A 14,646-nucleotide genomic window follows, 5' to 3' on the forward strand; every position below is an offset into this window, starting at 1 on the left:
TCAGGTGAAAAATATTTTTTTTCTAACCAACTTGTTCCAGAAAGTTATACATATTTGTCAATTACTTCTATTAAAAAATCTTAATCCTTCCAGTACTTATCAGCTTCCACAGTGCTCTCTGCTGACACCTCTGTCCATGTCAGGAACTGTCCAGAGCAGGATAGGTTTGCTATGGGGATTTTATCCCACTCTGGACAGTTCCTGACATGGACAGAGGTGTCAGCAGAGAGCACTGTGGTCAGACAAAAAAGAACAACTCAACTTTTTCTGTAGTATACAGCAGTATACTAAAGTAATTTACAAATCTTTAACTTTCTGTAGCTAGTTGATATGCAAATAAAATTGTTTTCCAAGGGAGTGCCCCCTTTAACTTTCTTGTGAAGGCTCATTAAACAATCATCAAGATTGGCCCTCATTGGAATGCAGATATTTAAACCTTTAGATACACATGTAAAATTGGACAAAATAATAAAAGAGACTGGCATTGCCATAAGATCTTGTAATATCAAAGTGGGTGCTCTGCTTCCCAAGGCCTGACTCCTGGCCTTATGAATCAACAATATCCAGATAAGTAGAGATGTGGCACTCCATTACAGTGCATCAAAAAAAAAAAAAAATGCTGTTTATTTACCCATCAGTCTACAATGCTTCGTTTGAAAATGCAGGCTTGAAAAAAGTCCTATGGTTGGACTGAAATGTGGCATTGTACACTGATGGGTAAATATACAGCATTTTTTGATTCCCTGAACTGTACAATTTTACAGATTGAGTTGGGAGGGACATTAACATATATACTTTACCGAAGCTCTTACCTAACCCCATTATTAATTTAGACTCAGTTTCAGGAAGAGAATATAACTATGTAAGCTATGTAAATATACAACAATGGCTCTATCAAATATATTCCAATAAAAGAAAAAAAATCTATAAAAGTACAATGCCCTACAAAATACCAATCATTGTACTATCTTGTGTTGACTTAGCACAGATATGTGTAGCACATAATGGAACAGCTAGACGCCATGTATTTGAGTTGGCAAGACAGTATAATACAGATTGTAAGACAATCATAATACTTTGACCTAACAAGGTTGCTTTGGAAGTTTGTCGTAACATATACTGCAATTCATAAATTTCCTGGCATAGTTTATAAGAGCAAGCACTGTAAATTTTTCCTGGCTCAACATTTAAGAGCCAGCACTTTGCTAACATGAATTACTATGTAGAATGGTAAACACCATAAAACATTGATAAATTAAATTAATTAATCTACAGATAAATTATGAAATGGTTTCCCTGCTGTCATATGGGTGCAAAATTTATTTTATATGCAGCACTTTTTTACCTTTTAGAATTAATTTAATTAATTTTTTTTATTTAATAATTTTATTTAGAAATATTAAAGGAGATCACCAGTATTAAAAAACGTATCCCCTATCCTAAGGATAGGGGATAAGTTTGCGATCGTGTGGGGTCTGGCCACAGCTGTCTGCGGTAAGGGGTCGTGTCAACCACCGCACATATTAGCGGCAGACCTCAATACGACACTATGGGAGAGCTGGAGTGCTGCCTTTGTCAATCTCCGGCTCTGCCACAGCACTGTATTAAGGGGGCGTGTCAGCCAGAAAGCCAGGGCTCTTTACGGGAGATCGCAGGGGTCCGACCACTGGGACGCCCCGTGATCTGAAACGTATCCCCCTATCCTTAGGATAGAGGATACGTTTTACAATACTGGACTACTCCTTTAAGTCTGTTTCACAGTATTAGAATCAAAAGCCCTGGAATTTTTTTGCATCATCATAAAAATTTCATCTACGCAAAATCCCACTATTAGGTCTTCCGGTAGGAGCTGCAGGTCACCATGGAAAAAGAAGGGAATTAATAATGCGAGAGTAGGGCTTTACAGGGGAAGATTTTACCCCCACCGGTTACAATGGACCATACGTTGTTCCCTTCCACCTTTTAGATGTCTTTGCATCACATCAATACTTGGTGGTGTAGGTGGCCCATGGTGTTTTTTGCACACCTTTCCTTTTGTTTGATTTAAAAAAAAAATTGAGTACATGTATTTTATCCTAAGAAAAGTTAAGTTTTAGCTAATGCACATCCCTAATACCTACTTGTGGTCTGATGGAGAGGAATGTCTAACTGGGGAACAGCGGAACAGCACCTTAAACATGTTTTGCACTATCCATATTTGTGAAGTGTTTGTGTGGCACCATGGTCAATCTACTTTAATTCATCAGGCATTGGTGGGTGAAAATCCTGGCTGATCCATGCCTGATTCATCTTCACAAAGGTCAGTCTCTCCACATTTTTTGTGGACAGACGAGTTCCCTTGGGGTTACTATGACCACGCCGCACTAAACACCCGCTCTGATGGCACACCACTGGCCGTGCGGGACAGCTTTTCAAGGGCAAACTCTGCTAGTTGCAACCACAAATCAAGTTTGGCTGCCCAGAAGTCCAGTTGATCTGCACTGCATACTGCCACAGTGTGTTTGGGTCCTCTGGCTCGCTTTCCTCATAACCCTCTAGCTTCTCTAGATGCTCCTGCTCCTCCTCTCCTGTCAGATGACTAGAAAAACCACCCATCTCGTCAAACCTAAACTGTGCTCCACTGAGCCCCTCCTCCTCCTCCTCCAGTTCAGCCCCCACAGGGCTCATGTGGCTGTGAGATGTAGGCGCCATGTCTCCAGTGCCCTGACCAGCCATTGTTTCCAACATGTGTTGTAGTAGATGAAGCAGTGGAATGACGTTGTTCATCCCGTAATCCTAGCGACTGACTAATAATGTGGCTTTCTCAAAGAGCGTGAGCAAATGGCGGGTGTCACGTATGAGCTGCCACTGGTTGACATTGAAGTTACACAAGGGAGATCCCCTATCCGCTTGGATCATCAAGAAATCGGTGATGGCTTTTCTGTGTTCGTATCGGTCCAAAATATGGAGGGTGGAATTCCAACGTGTGGAAACGTAACAAATCAAACTATGTTGGGGGATGCCGTTCTGATGCTGCAGCTCAAGAAGGGTGGGCTTTGCGGTGTATGAAAGGCTGAAGTGCATGCAAAGTTCCCTTCCCATTGTTAGGATGTCTTTCAGATGGGGAGGGACACTTCAGGAACCGCTTAACAACCAGATTTAGCATGTGTCATGTGTCATGCGCATGTCTCAGGCTTCCTTGTCGCAGAGCAGAAAAGAGCAGAGAAGATCTTCTTCTTGTTGTCGGTCACCATGGTTCCCATTTCCAGTTTTCATGGAGTAAGCCATGATTCGATTTCTTGATGAATGACTTAGCAGTTCCTTCCCTGTGTGACTCAGTTTGCCAAGGTAAACCATGTGAAGAACAGCGTGACACCACTGTGCTCTGCACACATGGTATGCTGGAGGGGCACTGAAACTTGTCCGTGCAGTGGAGGCTGAGGACACAGTGGAGGATGAGTAGGCGGAGTTGCAAACTGTCACAGGACCAACGGCCCGAGAGCGTGAAGACAGAATTGGCGTGACCTGTCCAGTTGTTGTTGTGGCTGTGCAGGAACCACATTCAGGAGATTACATCTCCACGCGACGGCGCTGCCGTGCACTTTGGTGCACACCAACAGGCTCAAGGACTGGCCCACCCTCTGTTCCACAAAATTGTGCAGGGCTGGTACTGCCTGCTTTGCAAAGAAATGAAGGCTTGGCACTCTCCACCTCGGCTCGGCACAAGCCATCAGTTCTCTGTAAGGTGCACAGCCCACCACTTGAAAAGATAGGGACTGCAGCACCAGCAACTTGGACAGAAGCACATTCAGATTCTGTGCCATTGGATGAGTGGGCGCATACTCTTGTCTCTTGGATATGGCTTTGCAGATGGATTGCTGGTGGAATGTAGGAGCAGGAGCATCTGGAGCGACATAAGATGGGTATGACACACAGCTCCCTTTAGCTGAGGAGGTGGATCCTGGGCTGGCTGAAACAGGGAACGGGGTGTCACTAGGTGATGCAGCAGGCTGGACCACCACATCGGAGCAACGGTTTTCCCAGGCCACTTTATGGTGACGCTGCATATGTTGACTCAGGGCAGTGGTGCCAACATTGGGACCCTGGCCTTGCTTCGCCTTTTGCCGACACATCTTGCATGTGGCCAGGTTAAGCTACTCCGGATGCTTGATGAAAAGCTGCCACACCGCCGAGTAGCTCATTTTTCACCAACAGTCTGCACTGATTGACTGCTACTGCCGACAACTCCAGGAACCTCTGTTTCACTACCTCTGGGGAAGGTAGGCTGCCGCGAAGCAGGTGGTCTATCCTGGGCACGTTTGGCTCCAGACTTTCTACTTCTGCCACCATGCTGACTACCAACCATGCTATGACCTTGCTGGCTCAGCTGTTGCCTCACAGCCAACCTGCAACCCTCTTCTCCTGATGACGATGAAGCCCCTTTTGTACCTAGCTCCCAAGTGCGATCAGATTCATCATCATCATCGAGTTGTGTCTGCAAATCACTGATGTCCTCCTCAGGTTCCTCAACAGTGTCTGCTTCTGGAGCCTGAATGCTTGCAACACCATCTCCCACGCCACTCTCCTCCTCACTACTTGGCCGCCTAGCATAAGAAGCGGCGGATGTCTCCTCCATTTCTTGGATAGACAGTAGCTGCTGACTGTCCTCTAGATCGTCCTCATTAAATAGTGGAGCTGAACCCAGAGCATAAGATACTTCTCTAGGAGAGGGAACAGAATAGGAAAGAGGCAATGGGAGGACAGGGACAGCTCACGGGCCATGCCAACTGAGGATTGTGTCTGAGGAACCCACCGACTGTTGACTGAGCGGGGTCAGATGTCACTTGTGATGAAGTGGATTACCGTGTTAACCAATCGATGACGGCAGATGGGTTGATGGTTGAGACACAACCGCTAGCTTAAACCGGGAGCTCAGGCCTCGCGCTGTGACTCCTGCTGCCACTCACCCCTAGTCTGCTGTGACCTCTGGCTGCAATTTAGGCCTCTGCCGCTACTCTGCGCACATTCTGGCACTTCTGCCTGACATACTCAGAGCGTATATGAGGGGAGTACAATACGCTCCACTATGCTTAAAAAAGTATTTGTGTACAACATCAGCCGGTGAGTACTTTTGCCTGGCCTTTCACAGTATCTAGGCCCTTGAGACTTTAACACGAACAAAATAGTACACCACTTAGATGTACGTATGTGGTATGCACTTATGAGTGGAGTACAATGTGCTACAGTACGCTTAAAAAAGTATTTGAGCACAATATTTAATATTTAGACGTCTGACAGGTAAGTTAAGGTCTTTGGGTTTGGAAATTTTAGTTTGTAACTGGATTGAACACTGGCTCATGGATCGTACCCAGAGAGTGGTGGTCAATGATTCGTACTCTGATTGGTCCCCGGTTATTAGTGGTGTACCCCAAGGTTCAGTACTGGGCCCGCTGTTGTTTAATTTATTTATCAATGATATAGAGGATGGTATTAACAGCTCTGTTTCTATCTTTGCAGATGACACCAAGCTTTGTAGCACGGTACAGTCTATAGAGGATGTGCATAAGTTACAAGATGACTTGGATAGACTAAGTGTCTGGGCATCCACTTGGCAAATGAGGTTCAATGTGGATAAATGTAAAGTTATGCATCTGGGTACTAATAACCTGCATGCATCGTATGTCTTAGGGGGGATTAAACTGTCAGAGTCACTGGTAGAGAAGGATCTGGGTGTACTTGTAGATCACAGACTACAGAATAGCATGCAATGTCAGGCTGCTGCTTCCAAAGCCGGCAGGATATTGTCATGTATCAAAAGAGGCATGGACTCAAGGGACAGGGACATAATACTCCCCCTTTATAAAGCATTGGTACGGCCTCACCTGGAATATGCTGTTCAGTTTTGGGCACCTGTCCATAAAAGGGACACTGCGGAGTTGGAAAGGGTGCAGAGACACGCGACTAAACTAATATGGGGCATGGAACATCTTAGCTATGAGGAGCGATTAAAGGAGTTACAATTGTTTAGTCTTGAGAAGAGACGTTTAAGGGGGGATATGATAAACGTATATAAGTATATTAATGGCCCATACAAAAAATATGGAGAAAAACTGTTCCAGGTTAAACCCCCCCAAAGGACGAGGGGGCACTCCCTCCGTCTGGAGAAGAAAAAGTTTAGTCTCAAGGGGCGACACGCCTTCTTTACCGTGAGGACTGTGAATTTATGGAATGGTCTACCTCAGGAACTGGTCACAGCAGGAACAATTAACAGCTTTAAAACAGGATTAGATACATTCATGGAACAAAATAACATTAATGCTTATGAAGAAATATAAAATCCCATCCCTTCCCCAATATCGCGCCACACCCCTACCCCTTAATTCCCTGGTTGAACTTGATGGACATATGTCTTTTTTCGACCGTACTAACTATGTAACTATGTAACTATGTAACACCAGTAGTACACACCAGTGATGCAGCACACAGTCACTGTGCACTACACCCAAAATTGCACTCTCTCAATCTCACTCCCTTCCCTATCAGTGCTTCTAGGCAGGCTTTGTGCTTAAGCTGAATCACTGTTGTTCTGTGCAACACACTGTGCAACACCCTGCTCTCTGTCCCTCTCGGTAATAGAACGCTGTAGGCAGTGACTGGGAGGTGAATCGCTGCTTTAAAACTGCTTTTCTTTGCAAAACACACTGCTCTCTGTCCCTCTCTCTGCAACAGAACTTTCTATCTCTCTGCAGTAAAAGGCTGAAGTGACTGGCTGCAATATGGCTGCCGATTATATAGGGCTGTGACATCAGAGGGGTGACTGGCTGCTGATAGGCTGCATGCGATTCAGGGTCATCCCTCCTACCCTTGTTCCTGCCTTCCCAGGATTCCTTGCCCCATGTCCTCAGATGTGGATCCGCCATTTTAGATGCCCTGGAGCCTGGACCGCTCTAAATGGAGTTTAATGAAGCAATTCGCTCGACAGAATAGCGGCTATATTCACGTTTGTTATGCATCAAATTTTTCCTGAAATTCTTAATGAATTCGGATTTGTCAGATGCGAGTCGCTCATCCCTACACACAACATTAGAAGCACAAACCACATCACATCAGGCCTAAGATGAATGGAACAAGTTTTCCACCATAGTCATCCCCACATTCCTCCATCTCATGTACAGTTTGTTCTCCTGATCTGGGCAAAGTTTTGTGTATTTCTTTTCCTGTCACTTCAGGTGTGTGAATGTGGATTCGATGGACACTTTTTAAAATAAAATGGTTAACAAGGGCTTTGGGGGAATGTTTATAAATAAACATGTGTTGTAAAAAATGATTTGTAGTGGAAGCCATCTTAAAGATGGATTATATCACTAAGCCGGAGCGTAGCGTCAGCCTTCGAAACAGCTATTACCCCAATACCTCCAATACCCACTGCCACAGGCAAGTAGCATAAAAAACTATGCTCATGGGCAAAGACGGTAGCAGGCTGGTGTTATTTAGGTTGGGGAAGGCTAAAAACTATGGTCCTCATCTACACTGGTAATATCAGCCTGTTGCTGATGGGTTGGTATCTGGCTGAATGAAAAAGGAGGAATCACACTTTTAATTAAATATGTTTAAAATAAATAAACAGGTCAAATCAAATAAATAAAAATATTAAACTATTTATGGTGCGCTGCACAGAGATTGCTGCTTGAGGGTGCGTTCACACGCTATTTCTTCTTGCGGGTTTTCCGCTGAGTATTTGAAAGTGGGCAGGCTCTTCTCGGCTGTCCGTAGCAGATTTACCGCAGCGGAAAATCCGCCGCAGTCCCTACTGACTTCAATGGGGCTTGCGGCGGATTTTCCACAGCGTAAATTCCTCCGTGGAAAATCTGCTGCGGACAGCCGAGAAGAGCCTGCCCCCTTTCACATACGTAGTGGAAAACCTGCAAAAACAAATAGCGTTTGAATGCACCCTCACTGTTCTTCCTGGGCAGGAGCCATACAATGTATGTCCAGCCTAAGTTGTACCTGTGGCTGTATAGCCACTGGCAGAGCTCAGTCCTGCCAAGAGCAGAGACTCCAGTTAGTACAGTGACAGGAGTCCGGGCTCCAGACAGTATACAGCAGTGAGCTATGCATCACTATATACTGTATGGCCAGAGGACGTAAGCAGTGATTAAAAGAATCACTACTTATCTCCTTGCACTCCATAGGCCGGGCGCTCTGCATCTGACCAATGGTTTCCACACAGGTGTAAAAACACCATAAAAATGCTGCAAAAAGCAGAGGCAGTTTTTGTGGATTTTTTTTTACCCCCAAACACCCTCCCCCCCCCCCCCCCAAAAAAAAATATACAAAAATAAAAAGCCTGTGCAGAAAACTAGCTTAAATGTAGTGAAAAATCTGCAGCATATTCTTTGTGGATGGACCATAAAGTCTTGTTTCCTTCAAAATAATATTATAAATGTAAACCATAAATAACAACTTACCAATCACTCTGTAAACAGAGATAAACAGCAGGGTCAAAAGTATAAAGGGTGTATTCCACACCCAGATGTTTGGATCCACAGCTGAAATTCCCAAAAACATGAACACAATAGTTTCAGCTCCGCTCGCCAGCATTTTCATTGTGTACCTAACTGTAGTTGCAGATTGTTCAGAAATATTTGCCTTTACATATTTTTGGCAGAAAATTCCACAAAATGTAATGCTGAAAAACAAAATGTATTGTCAATGTTAAATCTGTGTAAAAAATTTTTATAAATAAAAAAGATATATATATATATAAATATATATATACATATATATATATATATATATATATATACTCAATTTTTTTTTACTGGGGGTACTCCAGTTTTGAAAAGCTTATCAACTTTCCACAGGATAGGGAAAAAGTGTCTAATCTCAGAGGGTCCGATCACTCGGATCCTCTGCGACATCCAAAACTGTGCCAAACTCTTACCGCTGTGTGCTCCAGCACTCACCTTCTGAGACAAACTGGCCTTGGCAGGGATAAGCTTCTAAGTGTCTGCAAATAAACTGTACCACTTTCCTCTTAGATAAACTGTGCCACTGTACCCCCAAATTAACTGTATGCCAGGAAAATAATGGGTTGTCGCAGCACAACCTGAAAGTTGGGACTAGGTATGTAATTTCTGTTGTTTAGAAAGGTGGATGTGTTGCACACATTAAATGGGGGAGATTTATCAAAACTTGTCCAGTGGAAAAGTTGCTGAGTTGCCCATAGCAACCAATCAGATCGCTTCTTTCATTTTTCGGAGGCCTTTTCGAAAATGAAAGAAGCGATCTGATTGGTTGCTATGGGCAACTCGGCAACTTTTCCTCTGGACAGATTTTGATAAATCTCCCCCCCCATTGTATCTAGCTTTCTCTCCTGCCATGTCACGATCAGGTACCCAGGGGGACAAGAGAAGAGGACTGTGCAGCTTCACTGTTCTCCCAGAACCAAGAATAGGACTGTATCAGGGACTGTACTAGGGAAGCAGTCAGAGCAGTCTGACACTGTAAACTATTAGATGCAGACACTTCATAGCAGGATTTTTTAAGACTTTTTTATGTTATTTATAAAAATGTTTTGCTAAAAAGTACATCTTTTAGTTAAAATAATATGGTATATAACAGTACTTGCACCTATGTGATATACCCAAAACAGATTTTATGTGATATACCCAAGACAGATTTTATGTGATATACCCAAGACAGATTTTATGTGATATACCCAAGACAGATTTTATGTGATATACCCAAGACAGATTTTATGTGATATACCCAAGACAGATTTTATGTGATATACCCAAGACAGATTTATGTGATATACCCAAGACAGATTTTATGTGATATGCTCAGGACAGATTTTATCTACTGTAGGTAAATAATTACATTTTGATAGAATTACTGCTCTTTAAAGGGGCACTTCACCGGAAAACATCTCATCCCCTATCGAAAGGATAGGGGATAAGATGTCTGATCACGGTGGTCCAGCTGCTGGGGACCCCCGTGATGTCCAGGCCGGCTGTGGCGGCGTCCGGAACGTGTTCATGACATCATGCCATGCCCCCTCCATTCATGTCTGTGGGAGGGGGCGAGTTTGGATGACTGGGGTGCTTCTGCGGAGATCGCAGGGGTGGCCAGCGGTGGGACCCCGCGATTAGACATCTTATCCCCTATCCTTTGGATAGGGGATAAGATGTTTTCTGGCGGAGTACCCCTTTGAGGACACAAATAATTTTGCCCTTTTTTTTTTTTGCGCCTTTTTTTCGCTTTTATTATTCCATTCACAAAGTCACATAAGGTTTGTTTTATGCTTGGCCAAATGTGCTGTAAAGCAAATAACTTTTTATCTTTCCATGTGTGGGGCTGTATGAGGGCTCATCCATTTATCTACTACTAACATGCTTAGCAGAAAAAAAATATGGAAATGGCTAGAAGATAACTGATATTAATGGAGAGAAACGGATGTTAAGGGTTTGTTATTTTATATGCAATGTTTTACTAAATCTTTTACCATTTTCCTTCTGTTGACGTCAGTTTCATATCCATTATTAGTGACTTTCTTTATGTGTCAATTAGAAACATGTAATAACAAAGGGGGAGATTTATCAAAACCTGTGCAGAGGAAAACTTGCCCAGTTACCCATAGCAACCAATCAGATCACTTCTTTCATTTTTAACAAGGCCTCTGCAAAATGAAAGAAGCGATCAGATTGGTTGCTATGGGCAACTGGGCAACTTTTCCTCTGCACAGGTTTTGATAAATCTCCCCCAAAATATATACAGTGCTGATGTGAACATAGTCTAAATGTAACTGGCTATTTTGCTGTACAGGACATTGGGGGAGATTTATCAAAACATGTCTAGAGTAAGTGTGGTGCAGTTGCCCATAGCAACCAATCAGATTGCTTCTTTCATTTTTCCCAGGCCTCTTTAGAAATGAAAGAAGCAATCTGATTGGTTGCTATGGGCAACTGCACCACTCTTTCTCTGCACAGGTTTTGATAATTCTCCCCTATTGTCTATATCTGTGAGTTGGGAGTATGAAAGTATCTATGAATATTTTCAATACAGTGTTCCCTCAACATACAATGGTAATCCGTTCCAAATGAACCATCATTTGTTGAAACCATCGTATGTTGAGGGATCCGTGCAATGTAAAGTATAGGACAGTGGTCTACAACCAGCTGACCTCCAGATGTTGCAAAACTACAACACCCAGCATGCCCGGACAGCCAACGGCTGTCCGGGCATGCTGGGAGTTGTAGTTTTGCAACATCTGGAGGTCCACAGGTTCAAGACCACTGGTATTGGAGGTTATACTCACGTGTGCCCGCCGCTCCGGTCCGTAGCCCTGGATGTCGCCCTCCATCGCTGTCGTCGCGTCGTCGGGGTGTCCCCAACGCTCCGGGAAGGTCTCTGCTTCCTGGGAACATCGCTCTCCGTCACCGCCATCACGTCACTACGCATGCCGCTCCTATTGGATGACGGGACGGTGTGCGCCGTGACGTGATGACGACGATGGAGAGAGCCGGCGATGCAGGGGATCCCGAGGAGTACGCTACGGAGCACCGAGGACAGGTAAGTGATCGTCAGCGGAGCACACGGGGCACCGTAAACGGCTATCCGGTGGCAGCTGAAGCAGTCTGCGCTGTCGGATAGCCGTTTATGCGATGGCCCCGACATACAAAAGCATTGTATGTTGATGCTGCCTTCAACATTCGATGGCCTCTGAGAGGCCATCGTATGTTGAAATGATCGTATGTTGGGGCCATCGTAGGTCGGGGGTCACTGTACTCCAATGGAAGTACTGATGCCTAAAGTTTGGTTTACTGCTGCTATAAGTGAGTGAGTAGAAGAGCATGGAAATATTTATCAACATTACTATTATTATTTTTTAAGTGCAGCAGCTCTACATTTCTATGACTGTAAATATTACATTGTGGAAAATGTGTAAGAATAACAGTTGTGTTTTCTTAATATTTCTTCACTTTTTTTTTTACTCTTAACATAATACTTACGCCAAAATCGCAGATAAAGAAAGCATCTCTGATGTGAGGTAGGACAGATATGAAATAACAAAAACAAATCCAGGCTCAATTATTCTCACATGCTTAGTAAATCGAGTAACTAAGCTAAGAAGGTATGCAAAAATGATACCAACCAAAGTTCCTCCAATGCTCACCACAAAAAAAGACACTGTAAGAAAAAAAGATTACCATAAGTAACATCGACATCCATGTATGTAAAAGGTTGTAACAAATTAGAATTATTGAGCAAAATGCAGGTATTTAGTATTTTTTAAGAAAAACTGTCAACTGTAAGAGCTGAAGACACCGTTGGATAACTGTTAACTGTGCCTTTCCTGGAGCTGATTGTGATTGTCAAACGTATAAAATTACATTTTTATTTTTCCACCAATGTCAAGGAGTAGGAGATGAGCTGCTCATCTGTCGCAGCCTGACGCCTTCTCACTTGCCCTTAAAGGGGTACAGTACTCCCATGGAAAACTTTTATTTTTTTATGAACTGGTACCAGAAAGTTAAAGGGGTACTCCGGTGAAAACCTTTTTTCTTTTAAATCAACTGGTGGCAGAAAGTTAAACATATCTGTAAATTACTTCTATTAAAAAATCTTAATCCTTCCAGTACTTATTAGCTGCTGAATGCTACAGAGTAAATTCCTTTCTTTTTGGAACATTGATGACATCACGAGCACAGTGCTCTCTGCCGACATCTTTGTCCATTTTAGCAACCATGCATAGCAGATGCATAGCAGATGTATGCTAAGGGCAGCATGGTGGCTCAGTGGTTAGCACTGCTGCCTTGCAGTGCTGGGGACTTGGGTTCAAATTCCACTAAGGACAACAATAAATAAAGCATTTTTATTATTATAATAACATCAGCACAGAGAACTGTGCTCGTGATGTCATCAGAGAGCATTCCTAAAAGAAAATAATTTCCTCTGTAGTATTCAGCAGCTAATAAGTACAGGAAGAATTACGATTTTTTTGATAGAAGTAATTTACAAATATGTTTAACTTTCTGCCACTAGTTGATTTAAAAGAAAAAAGGTTTTCACCGGAGTACCCCTTTAAACAGATTTGTAAATCACTTCTATTAAAAAATCGGAATCCTTCCAGTACTTATTAGCTTCTGAATAGTACAGAAGAATGTATTTTAAGAACTGTCCAGAGTAGGAGAAAATCCCCATAGCAAACATATGCTGCTCTGGACAGTTCCTAAAATGGACAGAGATGGCAGCAGAGAGCATTGTGCTCATGTGATGTCAGCAGAGAGCTCTGTGTTCCAAAAAGAAAACATTTTCCTCTGTAGTATTCAGCAGCTAATAAGTACTGGAAGGATTAAGATTTTTTTTAATAGTAATTTACAAATCTGTTTAACTTTCTGGCACCAGTTGATTTAAAAAAAAAAAAAACACCAACTTTTTATTTATTATTAATTTGGCAGAGTGCTCAGTCTGTGTTTCAGACAGGGCAGCAACACTGTGGGGCTTGTTAAATAATGAACCTTAAAGGGGTACTCCAGTGAATTTTTTTTTTTAGATCACCTGGTGCCAGAAAGTCAAACAGATTTATAAATTACTTCTATTTAAAAATCTTAAAGGGGTTCTCCACCATAAGGGGATTTTAGTTCATACCTGCCAAACAGTAATGGACATGCTTAGGAAGGATCTGCGCTTGTCTTGGGGCTAAATGGCTATGTTGTGAGATTACCATAATACCGTGGCTAGCTTTTTGTGACCTGGGTATTTCCTGTTGGAGTTTGTTCTCTCAAACTACAAATCCCATAGTTCCTTGTTTGTAAGTGTGAGGTCACTTTCCTCCCTCCCACACATCAGCCACCCCACCCATTGAAACACAAATGACCTACATTCTATTCAAAAGACCAGTGCTTTCTAACCAGGGTGCCTCCTGTTGTTGCAAAAAAACAATTAGTTGCAGAATAATCTCTCTCACACCCAACGGTCGCTCCACCCATTGAAGTGGGACAGGCTCCCTTTGCACACCTGACTAGTGATGTCATGTCTCAGCCGTGCTGCAAAGATATGTAACAGGGTTGATGTTCCTGGAGTGATACGCCATATGGAAAAGGATTTAGGCAAACTAGAAGAATGGTCAGAACTCTGGCAACTGAAATTTATTGTGGATAAGTGCAAGATAATGCACCTGGGGCGTAAAAACCCTCGGGCAGAATGTAGAATATTTGACACAGTCCTGACCCCAGTATCTGAAGAAAGGGATTTAGGAGTAATTATTTCAGAAGACTTAAAGGTAGAAAGACAATGTAATAGAGCTTTAATGTATAGGGAGAGGTATAAGCAGTAGAAAGAGAGAAGTGCTCATGCCGCTGTACAGAACACTGGTGAGACCTCACTTGGAGTATTGTGCGCAGTACTGGAGGCCGTATCTCCAAAAGCATATGGATACTCTAGAGAGAGTTCAGAGAAGAGCTACTAAACTAGTACATGGATTGCAGGATAAAAATGACTAGAAGAGGTTAAAGGACCTTAACATGTATAGCTTAGAAGAAAGAAGAGACAGAGGGGATATGATAGAGACTTTTAAATACATAAAGGGAATCAACATGGTAAAGGAGGAGAGCATATTTAAAAGAAGAAAAACTACCACAAGAGGACATAGTTTTAAATTAG

At 42.9% G+C, this 14,646-nt stretch overlaps 1 protein-coding gene across 2 annotated transcripts in view; it reads right to left on the reverse strand.

Moving 5' to 3' along the window:
- The window catches only part of SLC9A3 (solute carrier family 9 member A3), a 192,121-nt gene that overhangs the window by 92,539 nt on the left and 84,936 nt on the right, over nucleotides 1-14,646 (reverse strand). For both annotated transcript variants that reach the window (XM_056520134.1, XM_056520135.1), the window contains exons 5-6: nucleotides 11,994-12,171; nucleotides 8,448-8,668 (exon numbers count right to left, since the gene is read on the reverse strand). In XM_056520134.1, coding sequence (XP_056376109.1) covers nucleotides 8,448-8,668; nucleotides 11,994-12,171 — 399 coding nt within the window. The remainder of the gene's footprint in view (nucleotides 1-8,447; nucleotides 8,669-11,993; nucleotides 12,172-14,646) is intronic.

Source organism: Hyla sarda, chromosome 5 (assembly GCF_029499605.1).
Source record: "Hyla sarda isolate aHylSar1 chromosome 5, aHylSar1.hap1, whole genome shotgun sequence".
NCBI lineage: Eukaryota > Metazoa > Chordata > Amphibia > Anura > Hylidae > Hyla > Hyla sarda.